A 17,009-nucleotide genomic window follows, 5' to 3' on the forward strand; every position below is an offset into this window, starting at 1 on the left:
GATATATGTTATTCTTGTTTGCAGAGAAACTCGAAGAAACTACTGCTACAAATGCGATGCTTCAAGATAAAGTTCAAAGACTTAAAGGGTTTGAACTTTTCGCCAAGGAAAAAGCAGATAATACTGAAAAATTAGCTCAAGAGTTGGAATCAGTTCGAGGTGACAACTGGCTTTGACGACTGGAAAATTCAATTAAATTTAACTAAATAGTAAATGATAATTTTATAAAAACAGAAAGTAATGAATGGTCTCAAATTAGACATCCATTTCTTCAGAATTTTATTTTTTTTAAAATAGATCCAGAATCAGAAATTTGTAGTATTTTCCATAAAAAACCTTTTTGGTAGTCAAATTTTTCTGATTATATTTTCAATGTAGATCGATGAGTTTTAATTGATTGTGTACAATTGCAATTCCATTTTTCCAACAAATTGTAACAGACTATCAATATTTTGTAGGTCAGTTGCAGAATCAACAAGGAAGCCTATGTGAGGGCCTTTTTCTTATTCAAAGCAAAGACCAAGAACTGCAAAACAACCAGGCTATTATTAACACATTGAGAGGTTGGTATCGTTCGCGATGTGCGGTCAAACCATACTATAACGTAGCGCTTCTATATCTAGAAGGTTGTAGTTCAAATGTGCGAAATTTTGTAAAAGACGAACTTTAAGGGTTTTGTTCAATGTTCGTATAAATCGGACAAAAATAGCAATCTACTCCGACTCATTTTGCAACAAGTTCAATTGCGTTGTCATGAAATATGTCTAAGGGGCTACTTTGTCTGACCTCATTGCCGTGTCTGCGTCTTTTGTTTCTGATCGATAATTTTTGAAGGACTTGGTATGCTCATAAATCGCCCAATAGGTCGAAGGTCAAGGTCATGGCGATTTTTCTATATAAAAACCTTACGGGCGCTTTTCCTATCAATTACTATGAACGAAATAGTATAAAATCTTTAAGCTTAGTATGCAGATTGGTCATAGTCAGTTAATGGATGACCATCCTAACTTAGGGAATAATAGGTCAAAATCCTAAGTCAAGGTGGCCATAACTAGAACATTTATGGGCTTTCTTGACAGGCGAAGCATCCGGTTCATGGACTTCTAGTATAAACTAATGCTACATTTATTCTGATTATATTCTTTACAGAGGAAGTGTTCTACCATATAAATGATAAACGAGATACTCTTAAACATACATTGGATCTGACAAAACTTCAAGCCGGCACAATAGAGGGTCTCCAAGCCAGCGTACAGGAAAAGAATGAAACCATGAAACAGCTCAAATATTCCTATGAACGTTTGCAAGGTTACGTATCGGCTTGATTAAGTGTGAAATAACATTATCAAACATCATATTTAGTTACAATACTATCTAATAATCTGACACCATGAATAATGTTTTGTATAATTATAAAACTTTAAATTGAAAGTATGTTTTAATGTCCCATGTTAAGGTAGTGCTAATACTTCCTGCAATATTAAGGCTTTAATTATTCGTGTAAAACATTAGAAAGAATTTGTATGTATAAAGAATGAATAATTATAATGATAACTCCTTTATGGCTCTAACGCATTTTACTGATTTAGATGAGCTTACCACTGCAAGAGCTGAAACTAGAGGTCTCAACGAGAAATATGTTAAGTTACAAGCAACTCTCAAAGACAACAAAAATGAGGCTGAACAATTGGAATTACAACTGGGAACAGTAAGAGGTATACTATTGGTAGATTGTCTATGTTTTGTAAAATTTAATTTTCATTTATTAAACAAATGTGCAAGATGGTTGAGCGTTTAAATATAACGCTTTCGTTCAATATGTTCTGTGTTGCTTATCGACGTGCCATTTCATTAGTTCGTTGTGTCTTTAACTTTATTTCGAGACTCGATAGAGTAGTTCATATTATTGAGATATTATTCCACATATTGATGATGTATCCAATGGTTGATAACGTAAACAAAAGCTTATGTAAAACGCATATAGATATATAAATATTCTTTAGCGTACTTCACACAAAATAAGTAATTGTAAACGAACACCATTTTTAAGATTTTCAATTCTCAAATTGACAAAAGATAACAAATCATGATAATGTTACATTTAGCGGAGCTTGAACGGCGAGCAAGCGAACTAACAGAGACGCAAGCACGTTTGAGTTATACCACAGAACAGTGCAATAGTCAGGACCTTCTCATCCGGGACTTGAGGCAGCGTGTTTTACCAGCGAAGGATGAAACAATAACACAGCTGGACTATCTACATAGAGCAGCTAATGGTATAAAAGAAAGCATTGTCCTTACTTCTACATAATCACTCTTAATACTTGAGTGTAACATGCGATTGCATTGGAATAATAGTTGTCTCTCCTGTCTCATGCATTTTATTAAAACGAGATTTTTTCAGTCAGTTGTCCCATGGTATGTATGAAGTGTAACGGAAAAAGTACCATGGTTGCATACGATGCATATTTTAACAATAGCTGTATATTTGAGTTGATGCCTTTTTCAGAAGAGCTGCATGCAATCAAATGTGGAGTCACTCTTATGGAGACAATGAGGACACTGCCTGGTTCAAGTCTGCATAGCGCGCTCACGCAACTCAAACTCTTTTATGGTAACATTTGCAGCAGCGTATCTTTAATCGTTCCCCCTGAGTTTCACGCGCATCCTTTAGAAAAAACAACAAATTAAAGTAAACCAATTGAGGACTATTTTTCAACGAATTATCGAGTTGGGCTACTGAAATGACATTTCAGGAACGACAAAAGCATTGGTTACATTTATAGAGCATGTTATATTTCGGCGTTCCTTAAATAGGTTTAGAATGAATCAATTGAGTCTACCATTATTAGTCGGCGCCCAGAAGAACGCCGGCTATATTTGCTATTGTCCAAGACATTGCTCCAACTTAGGGACCAGTTCATTAATTGCAGAACAATGCTTTCGGTATTTTCCACGTTGTACTTTACTTCACATTTTATCGTGAAACGTGGAAAATACCGAAAATACTTTCGGGCGCCGACTAATAAAATCTACACTTTAATTGATAATAAAGTCTTAAATTATAACGATATCATATATGTTTATCAACCTCCTACGCAGTTATCTCCCTTGGTGAAAAAGAGAATTTTGAAAAACTAACATAACGCTTATTTAAATTACAGATTACTGTTACCGGAATCAGCCGGAGATTTCTGACACTATGCGGTCTGTGTTGGATCTGAAGGTTCAGGCTGTGGTTTCCATCGGGGAACATGCGGGAATTGGAGGTAACACATCACCCACAAAGCTGCATCATATAATTTTTTTGGACATCTTCAAAACTATCTAGGTATATTTTTAAAAGCATACCATGACCACAATGGATGGCCATCAAACGATAAATGCAAACACAAAATGTGATCGTTCTTTACGAGAAGCTGATCATTTACGTGAACCTATCTTCATTTTACCAACATATTTATTTACATTTGCAAAAAACTTCGTCACTAAATCTATTACGTTTACAAGTTTAATTTCAAACCAAAAAGTGTCCGAGAACTACTCTCCAACAAGTATTCATTAAAATTCTATATGTGTTACAAGTTCAAAATATAAAGAGTTTAAAACAAAAACAGTGCATAAATATTGATTTTTAATTTTGTTCCAAAATGAGCGATTTGTCAAATTCCAGATAATATATCCCACGCCATAAATGCCTATTTGGAGGTTTTAAATGAAAACGCCACGCTACACAAGGAACACAAAAAGCAAGCTGCTGAAATCAAGAAACTTAAGACTCAGCTTTGGTACAAACGTAAGTAAAACATGCAGCAATTTTTCCACTTATATCATGCTGAGTCAAATGAAGTTCTGAAAGGTTAAACCAATTATATAACAAATGTTATTGGTTGGTTGGTGCCATTATTTGAAAGCCATGCACGAATACATATTTTGTTTAAACTTATACATATGATTACACAGCAGTTGGGTTACGATTTTTATATAAAAAATAACTATAATTCTTTTTTAACAGGTTCATCCATGCTTAATTTAGGCAATCTAGAACACCAGCCGAGGATGGTACGTACTTTAAAGACGATACACTAAAATAAAAAAGAAAAAGAAACAATGGCGAAAACGCAGGACTTCATCATGTTATCGTTTGGTTTCCTTTCACTTATGATGGAGACTGCAAGCTCCTTAGAGATATGGTAAAAAAGGAACTATTAGCAGATATTTTAGAAGATAGCGGACTTCTTAATAACATAAATATTAGTCAGCATTCAGTCGATCAAATAAAAATCTATCAGTATGATACAACATAACAGTGCATATGTTTTTGCCAGATTTGGTCAGACTTTTTATAACATTCTTGCTTGACTGAGGTTCTAAATTTTGTGCAAGAAGTTATTTTTTTTTGTTTAAAACGACATCTCTGAACATATCAGAATTGAACTGTTTATTCAACTTAATGTTAATAATATGCTCAAACTTGGTAGTATTTTTCATGTTAGGTTTCAGGATACAATAAGCATTGCACTTCGGAATATTTTATATAGAGGTAGTCTAGTATTTGGCTAGAACTTAAGAGTGGACAAAAGCCAGCTAATTAATGTACACACATTTTTTGTTTAGTGTAAAGGATGACAAAAAAGTTACTATTGGTCATGCCTTTGTAAATATGATATTTGCAATGTTTCCATTCATGATGTTATAATGCCGACAATATAGCATATAGGAAATGCATACCAGAAGAAATTTGTTTAAGATAGCCTCTATGCGCAACAGTAGCCCTTCAATAAGTTGAAATGCCTTTATCAGCAGGAAACATTTAAAATTAAATGAAACATGTGACCATAGTCATGTGGTGAATGAATGAAAGATAAAACAAGAATTCTTCTAACAACACGCTTCAAATGATGTACACATGTAAACGGAAACACTCGCACAAAAAATAATCTTAAGTATATCCCATCTGAGGAATAAGTTTCCAGTATATTTATCGTATTCATATGTAGCGTATTTGTATTCTTATATTATAGCTTATATTTCAGAATAAGTGATTATTTTTTTACAGTTTGAGGAGTAAGGTAAATTGAATGTTGTTTTATTTTTAGTTCAAATTAGTATTGATAACATGTATGTTTATTTGTTAGGATATGAGTGAGTATATCTATGCGCATATTTGTGAGCATATTTGTACCTTTTTTAGTACTTGATATGTTTTCTAATTTGTTTATACCAGTAGGTATAAAGGCGCATAATGTAGATTAATACTTAAACAATTTATTTTTTTATTTTTGTAATGCATAAACTCATTTAACATTAGTTATACCCCCCTCCGCCCGCCCTAAAAATGAAAAAAGAACAAAAAGAGATGAAAGATACCCGTCCCCACAAATAATAATGATGAATGGTTAAATAAAAAAAATAAAAAAAATAAAAAAATAATAATAATGAAAAAGGAAAAATAAAAAAAATAAAATAAAAACAAATGAAATAATAAAAAAAACAATATGACTTAGGTACAGTAATCAGGTTTAATTGTTTCAAATATATCGTAGAAAATTGAAGTAAACGTCAAATTTATTAAAGAAACGAGTTGGTTTAGTTGAATACATGTACAATGGATGAATGCAAATATGACTTTTTCTATGAGTTGCTCGGAATATTTTTGAAATAAAAAATAAAAATATTTTAAGTTGTACAGCATGTAAAGCTGTTGGAAGTATCATATTCTTTTATTTGTTCTTTCACTGCAATAAACCTTTTTCATGTTAAAAAACGTCTATTCTGTGATCATGTATATACGTGAAAAAGTAAAAGACTAAATATTTTAGTATATTTTATTAAGTTTTTTAGATTTTATCATTGTGTGTGGTCTGGAACTATGTGATATTTGAAATGTTCATGGTATTTGATCTATGTGTGAATTTGAACTGTATGTGCGTTTTTTAACTGTTTGTGGTTTTTGAGGTGTGTGTGGTTTTGAACTATGTTTGGTATTTGAGCTGGATATGGTATTTGAAATGTATGTGGTATTTGAAATGTTGATGGTATTTGAAATGTATGTGGTATTTGAAATGTGTGTGGTATTTGAAATTTGTGTGGTATTCAAGCTATGTGTGGTTTATGCAATGTTTGGAATTTAAAATGTATGTGGTATTTGAAATGTGTGTGGTATTTAAAAAGTGTGTCGTATTTGAAATGGGATTTTGGTGATTTTAAATACCTTGAAAAAAGTCTGTATTCGAATGTGAAAAATAAATATCTGACACACAATGTAGAGTTGAAGATTTTTTTTCGAGAAGAAAAATGAATGAAGATGTATCTTACGCTTTCTAAGCTAACCCTCTGTGTGTGTAAATCACGTGATAAATTGCGTCATAAATGCTACGTCGGAAGGCAATATTTTGTGTTTAAACAAAGATAACACTATTAATTCACCATTTAAAGTGAAACATAGCGCCGTCTTCGCCGCTTACGGAGCCCCGCCTTCGGTCTTTTACGGAGTTTAATTGAGAGTTTAGTTTCTTAAAACACGTAGACAATCCTTTTCACAATACGACCGGTTGACAGAGCACTGCCAAAACATTATTTTGGAAACAGAAATGTAAACAATTAACAAAATTACAGTAAAAACATCAACTATCTATTCGTAGAAACCGAAAAAACATGATTATTAACACGGTGAAAGAGTTTTTTCATTGTCATTTTCTCTCTACACTTTAACAGACCAATGCAAGCATGCGACTCTTTCTATTTGCAAATTTATCAACATCTTCTTTAACATTTATTTCTTTCTTCTGGTATATGTTAGTTAACATAAGACCGCTTAGACGCTCAGTTCCCACGGTGCTCCTCCGATATGTTTTTACACGACGCATGGTAGAGAATGACCTCTCCGAGGTCGCCGTGGACACTGGCATCACAATTAAAAGCATCATGCACACTCTGATGCTCGGGTATGACTCTTGCCTAGCCAGATGGAGAGACTATCAGACAATTCATTTGGAGCAACTGGGCGGCCATCTGCAGATGTTGGGTCTGTCAACCAAGTTCACCACCTTGCTTATTCCCTTATAAAAGTCGCCTCGTCAACGTCCAAACTTGATCGAACCCCTCCAAATAATTCCCTGCACTGTTCAACGCGTAAATTTGTTCTCTGCATCTGTGATAAAACAATTAAAATTATGGCACAGCTTGTTCTATAGATTTCAAGGCATGTGGACAAATAAATTGGACCATAAATTGAGTTATATATATATATATATATATATATATATATATATATATATATATATATATATATATATATATATATATATATATATATATAGATGTCCCAAACATCCGACATACCAATACATTATGTAAGTGATTTCAATAACGTTTATTCATTTTTATTGAAATCTTCTATACAAACAAATCAACATCACGAAAACCTATCAGACCAAAACAGCATCGAACAAATAAGGTTAGAGTTGTATAAAAGGTTTTTTTTATAGATTCTCACCTGAGATGGTATCAGCCATTGAACCTTATATTAATCTACCATTGCCATGCATAAGCCTGTCGTTGAGCTCCACGAGCAAGTGGCTGAGGAACGATACGTACATGTCGACCTTCCAAAACTCTGAAAATGTATGTGCTGGAGCATTGGCGCGGTTTTGCTGACACCCAACATTCCTTGCCATGGACGGCTCAACACCAACGTCGGCGGCAATGTTCGCGGCCTTGTCGTACAGGGTGTCCCATGTGTCATCATCACTTCTGTCATTCTATAAAAAATGTTTAAAGTTTTACTTCCTAGACATATTATGTACAATCGATTTACAAAGGACAATTATTGAAAGTTACCTAACTGAGTATGTATTTATTTCAATAAGGATTTGGAGTTGTTTATTTCATGCCCATATCTACTAAATATGTAGCTTTTATTTACTAATACTAGAAAATAGTCAGAAGCACTTAACAATTATTTTGATAATGCCATGGTGATTTATCAAAATCCTTTTTAATCAAATACCGTAAAGTGTAACAAATATATCCGAAATCTGAGTAGGCTGATAGAACCGTTACCCCTCCTGAAATACGATGTACCTGTAGCAGCCTTATCACAACCTTATTGTCGTAAGCAGCTTTAACCAGGTCACAGGTTTTGCTCTGCAGTGCGGTCGACAATGGAATAAGAGTAGAAAGGACGTGTTCTGCTGCTACCAGCGACACATTAAAGCTGAATTGCATGTCTGATGTTTTATGACCAGACGCCTTTGTATATCCGTCGTCAACAAGTTGCTCAAGCGATGTCACCACAGTTCTAAAATTTGTATTCGTATTTCATAAAAACTGAATAATGTTCTTAAAATCAATAAATTATGCACAGAACATTAAGAACTCACTTAACTTATGTATAAGCGTAGTTCTACTAAATAAACGGATAAAGATAGATGACAAATTGATTTCATATGAGACTCAAATCTTTTAAATGCATTAGCCAACGTTACACACGATGAATATAATTAAATTACTTTCATTTCCAACTTTACCTGTAGGCACACAGACATGTGTGAAGGGCGTCTGCGCGTGCTGCCCATCGCGTTTCACAGAGGGACTAGTACTGGAGCCGCTTTCTCTCCTCCATATAATATTTCCAATGATTTCTATCATCTCATTTTGTATGCTTGGGGAGGTGTTCATTGTGTGTAGCCTGAAAGTTTATTAGAGCCTTAAAATATTCTCAATATAATCTTCATGTCCCCGGAATGCAATGTTCTGTCTACAGGTCAGGATGAGGCGGTTTGTTTCGACAAGCATGTTGTATTGTGTGGCCATGCAACACTCGATGTCTTTCTTCGCCCCTCTCATTACCGCACAGAAGTTATCGGCAACAATTTTCTGGTCTGCGTGATATACAGAAGCTTCATGTTTTTCGAAGATTTTCTCAATGTTGCTCCAATCTTAAACAGGAGCTTTAGATAGGGCTTTGCATCTTGGGTCCTGGTCACCAAACAAAACACATGGGGCACAGTAAACCCCGTCAGATGAGACGGAGTATTGAAGTCATTTGTGCGCGGTGAACCAGCCCGATTGTGCCTTTAGCACTTTCCCACCATTGAATCTAAAAAACAGCCCCAAAACATTAATATTTTTTATGAATTAATACCCGCTTCGTTATTTTATCCTCAAGTATACAGAAAAAAACTTTACATGCTAGCCTTCACGCTTTTACCTCTTTAAAATTCATGTTTTGACCTATTATAAGTGCGACTATGTACAGTTCAGTCTTAAAGGATGTATTGCATGCATATTACTTCAATAATGAGATTCCTTTCAAACAATCATTTTAAAATAGTTTATATGTTGTATGTATAGTTAATTCAGGTTTAGGCAGCTGTATTACTAATATATAGTGGAAACCAAATACAAACCTAGTAGAAAACTTGTATTCTTGAGCATCCCATCGCTCTGTTAACGGACAAAGCTTTTCTTGGTATGACAGCGGAGCAGAAGATTCACGAAAAACATCAGAATAGATTGGAGACAACATTTTAGTTTAAAATGTACCGTTCTAACAACTTGTTTGCAAACATCATTCGGATATCATAAAGAAACAGCGATAATGTGCCATTGGGGACATCAGCGCATTAACTTTTCATATACTTAAGGTAAAAGAAACCGGAATTGAAAAATCAATATTAAAAGGTGAAAACCTTTTATTACATACACCTTAAAAAATATTAATGTCAGTTGTGTATAACCCCCTCCCCCCCCCCCCCCCCCCCGAAGCTGACAAACACTGATATCAAAATGGCCAAATGAATACGATCAAAACAAGGAAATAAGAGATATAATTGCGATAACCAAACATACCTAGCATGGACCTTCGACAATCAATTTAAACTTAATTTAAACTTAAATTTAAGGTTTTCGCATAAATATTTAAATATAATACATACACTTTAAAGCACTACAACTTATTAATACTAACATCTAAAATTTTACAAACTACTTCCACTGATGTACCAGGGTTCGTCCGATGGTTGTTTTCGATGGTAAATAGCCGAGGTGTTCCGAATGACCTCGGTAGCGCCTAATCTAATCTAACCGACTGATGTACTTGCCATTTTCAGAAATTGATAGGCCATTTTCTACATATCAAATATCGCCTAATACTAATATTAAAGGAACGCGTGCATTGGAGGATAACAAGGACAAATACATCCATTCTTATGGTGAGTGATTACAAAATTAAAGTAAAACAACATTGAATAGTAACATCTTTTTTGTATAGATCTTAAACGAAGTAGGGACTAGCCATGACAAGTGCGAACTAGAATGGAATACATGAATACTAAACAAAAGGTGAGTGAACAGGACGTTTGATCAATGTCAAAACTATATACTGCAATCGAGTTTGACATCATTATAAAATATTTCACGACTGGACCGTCCGCGTAATCATAAGTTAATTGTGTTTTAAGTACTCCTTGTAGTCTAGTAAAAAGTAATGTCGTTAACGGGCGCACTCACCATCAATACCCGCTAATGAACCATATTGGTCCAAAAGCTTACATGATCATTAACACTTGCTTCCTAACTTGTGTGCACACGTTTAATACAAAATATCCAGTTTAAAGCCACCATAAGGTTGCCACTCCCTAATTTTCTAATAAGAATTGAAACGAAACAATTCCAATTGAAATTTTATAAAATATATGTATGTACATTTGCACTCAATAATAACTATCAAATTATGCGAAATATTTTGCAAGCAAGCACTGAGAATGGATACAAGGGGTGGGGGGACTTACGATAGGACAATAACTTATTTTACGACGGCATTAACAATATATTCACACTTCATTGATTCTGGAATTTCCGATGTTGTTTGTTATGTCAACATTGTTATTTTTTGTCTTAAAATCAGCATAATTCTGCGTAAATATCTAAACATCAGTGATATCAGACTGCTGCCGAAAGATCAGCTCGCAGGTGTACGTCCTGTTTCGTATCAAGAAAGAAAAAGTTTTCAATTCGGTCAATCTGAGAGAGTGCAGAAATCACACAATAAACCAACGTATCTAGTTACTGTCTTCTCTTCTTCTTTTTTTTTATCAAGAACTGATAAAGACGATCATTATGAAAGTAGGTCGTTTATCTTCTTTTGGATTTTAGAAAACCGTTTATTTTTATACATTGTAATGATAATAAAATAGGTTAGGCTTGATAAAATGTTTTCTCTTTCCATAATATGCTGTAGGTATTATACCAGTCAAATTATCTCAGAACTTAGCAAAAAAAACTCGGAAATATAAGAAAGGCATGTATAATATAACTAATATTGATAATCCAAACTAAACTTATTTTCACCTAACTTGTTTGTATCTGTCAATACTTGAAAAACAAAATGAATGAGAAGTTTTATATTACCTGATCGCGGGTCTCCCTTTTCTTCTTTTAGATCTGTTAACCCGTAATTTGGTAGCACAGATTTCGAATTTCATTAGCCAAAACTAGGTTGATATGAACTCACTCACTGATCGAAAAACGGTTGGCATGACCATGGGTGGATGTAATTAAACATGGTTCTTGCCTAGGTTTTACTGCCACTTATCAACTTTTAAAGCAGTACATGGTAAAATTTCAGTTTATCTTGATAAATTGTATTTCTGAATCTTAAACTTCTAAATACTCTCTTACTTAGCTTCATTGTGATTAAAGTATGCACTAATTCAGATAACAACGTATGGGAATAGTGTCTCATTTGGTTTTGCAATACTCACTTTCCATTTCAACAAATTCACTTTGATGCGATGATAATATTAAAGGCGCACAACATATGTTGATACTAACATATTTGTGTTTTTTTTAATTTATTGTCATGTATGATTCAATTGACTTTAATTATCAAAAATAAGCAACAACAAAAAATCCATACGATGTGTATACAGATAAGTAATATTAGCGATATTTTGGCGCTTTTTTAAATTTGCGAATCTGTGGCCATTATTAAAATCAAATAAGCTAAAAATTAATATGGATTTTTCATCACCCTATATTGTGCGCCTTTCAAGGGTAGGTGGAGTTGTTTGACACATTCTCGTTCAAGTTATGTTTAGAACCGTATGGGCCTCTATAGAGTAACTTAAATTGACACATCATGGAGGTGAGAGGAGCTACTTATAGGTATATTGTACCCACATTGTACATGAAAATAAGAATTTGCAATTAAAAAACATGAACTCGCCGCATGCATTTTTTACATTAATAATTAAAATACATGTATAAGAAGAGCCCCACAATCGTTTTGGTAGAATAAAAATCCGACAAACATTCCGGAATGTTTCGATACAGGGTGGACCTGACAAGATAGATGGACACATTATTGACATATGAAAGGAATTTCTCTCTTTGAAAGCGAATCAATGCTTGGATATGTTGGGAATAAGGTGGACATGAGAAGCGTTTTTCCAAGATTTTTTCAACATAGAAAGTACATGGGATATATTTGTTGGACATCTGATAGAGACGCGAAGAGCCATTCCAAGATTTTTTTGTTTTATACTTTATTGACATGAGAAAAGCACTCATTCATTTGTTTCACACAATGTTTACGCTTTAAGAGGCAGAGACACATATAAGTTTGGGACTTTGTTTGGTACATGAGATATGATACTTGTATGTACTTTATATGAGAAGAACGAGTTGCAATAAGCCTTAATTGGCACTTAATTGACACTTGCTTTATTGTTCAACTAATTGAGAACCTCTCTCGTAAAAATGTCATGAAAACAAGCTTACATCTAAAATTAATTACTTTGCAAACAGCATCCTTTATACGCATTAAACTATATAACAAATATTTTAATAGCTTTATATATAATACGAAACGATATGATCATTGCATTCAAATTATACTTTGCTCAGAGCATATGAACAAATAAATCAATTAATGGAGAAAAAGTACATAAACACATTTTCTGGACCTAATGGTTGAAATGTTATTACATCCTATTACAGTAAGTATGCGTGTGTTAGTAAATGTTTCATTCAATATAAATAATGTGATTTTAAAATCAATTGGTACCAGCCTCTCTTATCTGAGAAGAAGGTTATTAAGAAGGTATTCGAATTTAATCAATGTTGGCCAATGAAGAAGTATGGCTTAAAGGACTTACATCTTAGCTCCCTGTATTTTGGGCATACGAGAAGAAAATAGAACTCAGATTCTGCCTGATTCATGTTCCATGAGACACAAATTCTTTCATTTATATCTGTATTAGTTTATCTGCCCTTCTAAATCACTAGTCTTTGACCAGAAATGCTAAATCTTGAGAGAGCAATACGATATTTACTTTCAAATTGGTGGATAATATTAAGTACATATCTATATTGAAAGTGTGTTTAATACAGCGTATGTTCTTCATTTTTGTGAATTGTTGAGTCCTGCGCACCAGCTTTGATAATATGTATCTTATATTATTTTTTTTAAAATATCTAACTTGTAATTATCAATTAACCAACTATCAGAAAAACCATGGTCATTTAAAATAGTTTTGAGCGGCCCAACTTTTGTTTCTATATGTTTTATTATTTGAATCGTCTACTCTTAATACTTTATAAGTCATTTTGATATGACTGGATATTTTTTCCAGTACTTAATTAGATTAATTTTCCATTGTGTTGACATTTTTGTGAACTATTAAAAGTCCCATTCTAGAACAAATTAATTCAAAAAAATCTAACAGAGTTTACAACTTATACCACCTTATCGTCAATTTGTAAGTTTATGTGTGTTGACCTACCATTTTCGAAGATCATTTCGTAGTTTTTGTCTTTCCTACATTACTTTTTAGACTCCACATATAACAAAAAGATTCCACGTCTTTTAGCATTTCACTAAATAAATCGGGCGCTTTGCAAAAAGTACCATATCATCAGCTTAAAATAATAGTAAAAATATTTGAATCATCTCTTATGATATCACCCAAGGTAAATTTGAGTTGACATTATTTAATAAGTCAATGATAAAAAACATCGCCAACAAAGGTGAACTGGGGTCCCCTTGTTTCGTCCCGGTGGAAGAAGCGTCGAAAAACGGGGACATGGATGAATTATATCTCACACACGACTTAACACAATTACATTTTCATTTTATACATTGTGCCAATAATACGAGCGATCAATGCGATAACAATTGTTGATAATCTATAAAAAACACAGTACAGTTTTTCTTTCTCATCAAGAAGTTTGAAAGAACTGATTGTAAAATAAAAATACCGTCCGAAATAGAGTTCTCGTTTTGAAAACCGAATTGAGTTTTAGTAAGCTTTTTGTTCTCAGCAGACCATTTGGTCAATCAGTTAAGGAGAATTTGCGAAGATTTGCTCTAATTCTATTGCATCATAATGCTATAAGAGTGATTCTTCTATTTTTTGCATCATCCACATCACCCTTCTTAAATATTGGTGTTATAATGCCTGTTCCCCATTTCTTCAGATACTCGTGGTTAAAACTATTCCATGTTATAGTACTTTTAAAAATGGTACTGTTATTTTCATTGAGACATCTAAAAGTTCCGCTGGTAATTGATCAATGACTGAACCTTTGTTATTAATTTCAGTCGAAGCTGCCGGTTTTATTTCCGTTTCATTTATTTCTCCATGGAGTAAATCAACGTTAATTCATGCGGCATGGTCATAATTTTAAGGTGGATTGGCCAATTGTGTCTTTGACATGATTATGTAAATCATCAATTGTTAGAGAATCAGCATGTACCTTGCTTTTTTACGAGATGTTAGTTTTGTTTGTTTCATTGACCTCCAAAGTTGTCGAGGGTTTGTAGAGACTAAATCATTAATTCTTATTCCGTCTTCGCTATGGTGTTTAATATAAGCCTTTTTCGTTTTATTATATCTAGACCGGGTGCAAATAAAATCATTTCTGTGTTCGACGGTTTTATCCCTATTGTATTTGTTGCGCAGACGTTTGAATTTATTTTTGTCTTCGTAGCAGTCCTTATCAAACTATTCTTTTTATATGTCTCTTAACATTTGTTATTTTTAGAATTTGCAACCGTTTTTCTGAATAAAGGTTCAGCTGTAGTAAACGAAAGGTTTGTTTTATTCTTAAGTTCCTTCAAGTTAATGCATACTCGTACTTTGATATTATTTATGAGAAAAACTACGAGATTTTTGGGATAAAAGTGAGGTTGTGCACACAAACTAGTTTAACCCCCAGTATATTTACATTTTACTGACCGTTCAGAGGCGGTACCTAACAATCCCTGATAAACACCCCTAGTTTTATATATTATATTTGTAGTGTGTTGTTAGTAGGAGTTTTGTGTTGTTGTTCCATGTTTCTGGTTTGTGTTTGTTTGTTTTTGTGTTCTTTGTCATTGACGTTGACGACCCTGTGCCATTAAACGGGGGTTATGTTTAAATGTCGACTTCTGAACTTGTTTCTGTAGTTTTTCACATAAATATTATAAATTACTGTACTACGTTGTTTATCGGCTCTGTGGTCTGTGGTGCAGCTGAATTTCGTCACTTTTACTCCTAAGTTGACCTTGAAATAAAGGGACTTTCATACTATCACACACGATTGTTGAGTATTCTAAGGGGAGCGTTTAATTTTCATTTTCGCACGAATGTTCGAGTGAGAATGATACACATCTGATTACTCATTCAATTCATTAACAGTAAAGTTATTTATGAAATAGAAACATTCGTGTTTATGGAATAGGTAATCTCCGACTCTGACACCCCTGCTAGAAAAGACGGTGAACTCACCTATATTTTCATCATTGCCTTATCTGCCATTAGCTATAAGAAAGCCGAGAGACTGACATAAGTTAAGCAAATTTCGACCTCTAAAGTCAATAACCTTATCTTTGCTACTGCGACATCAAACAGATTCATTATTTTCAACAATATATTGCTGATTTCTATCAAAGATTTATCATAACAAATGAGATCATAGTCAATTCTGACAATTAATCATCAATGATCCCTTTTGGTTATGTCTAGTACAAGTTCAGTTACCTATTTGCTATTTTTGGACATATTGTCAACATAATTTATTTGTTTGATCTTGACATTTGACCTACAAAAACTACTACAATTCCGGCGAATAGGACATGACATTTGTCGGGAGTGTAAATAACGAACCTAATTTAGTACAACTTCTAATGTAAATGGGTCACTTCGACATTGAACTTTGACCTAATGGCTTTAAGTTCAATAAGGCAGATAACTATACTCCCCCCAATACTACTAAGTTTAAGTGCCGAATAATCAAGCGTTCTATATATATATATATATATATATATATATATATATATATATATATATATATATATATATATATATATATATATATATATATATATATATATATATATATATATATGAAGCGATGTTTTTCTAAGTTACGGTGAAAACGATCCTTAAACTAGTTAAGTGAGTATTAAAATAGTTAATTGACTTAATTGAGTTTCATAATCCTACGTCAAACCATTCGAGAGTCATCGGTGTTCACTAAATATAAGGGAACCTTTGTCGTGCTATGCCAAAAAACAAAAAGGTCATCTACTGGTGAAGGCCACTGTACTTGTTGAGTTTTATGATAGTAAGTGAAAAAGTTATCAAATTATTTTGCAAACAATGTTTTCTTGATAAGATCGACCCATGTTTGATTTCTTAAGTCTAAAGTAATGTGAACATTCATTAAAACAAGTCAACCTCGAGGACATACAAACAGCAAACAATAAAGCATTTGTAACAATGGAGAACAATGAAAGTGTCACCCTTATAAGAAAATGATCAACATGATACTGACGAAGAGTCATGAACAGAAAGTACAAATAAAGTACAAGTCCACGAAATTCGGAGATTGATAAAACCTAAGAATGTAAAAGCGATTGCCCATCAAATGATGGTTCAGTATATGAGGAACCTATAGCGCAGACCCCGACTGAATTTGGTACAAACGGATACAAATGAACAGAATATTGAAATGGT

At 33.3% G+C, this 17,009-nt stretch overlaps 1 protein-coding gene across 2 annotated transcripts in view; it reads left to right on the top strand.

Moving 5' to 3' along the window:
* The window catches only part of LOC128226979 (microtubule-associated protein futsch-like), a 44,463-nt gene that overhangs the window by 14,580 nt on the left and 12,874 nt on the right, over positions 1 to 17,009 (top strand). The window contains exons 12-14 of one of the 2 annotated variants that reach the window (XR_008259750.1): positions 25 to 209; positions 459 to 563; positions 1,150 to 1,164. Coding sequence is in view for 1 of the 2 variants with exons in the window: in XM_052937119.1 (XP_052793079.1) it covers positions 25 to 159; positions 459 to 563; positions 1,150 to 1,308 (399 nt within the window). In the remaining variant the exon portion in view is untranslated. Of the gene's footprint in view, positions 1 to 24; positions 210 to 458; positions 564 to 1,149; positions 1,309 to 17,009 lie in introns of those variants that run through there. The other variant, XM_052937119.1, reaches the window with a different exon arrangement.

The sequence above is a fragment of the Mya arenaria genome, chromosome 3 (assembly GCF_026914265.1).
Source record: "Mya arenaria isolate MELC-2E11 chromosome 3, ASM2691426v1".
Taxonomy (NCBI): Eukaryota; Metazoa; Mollusca; class Bivalvia; order Myida; family Myidae; genus Mya; species Mya arenaria.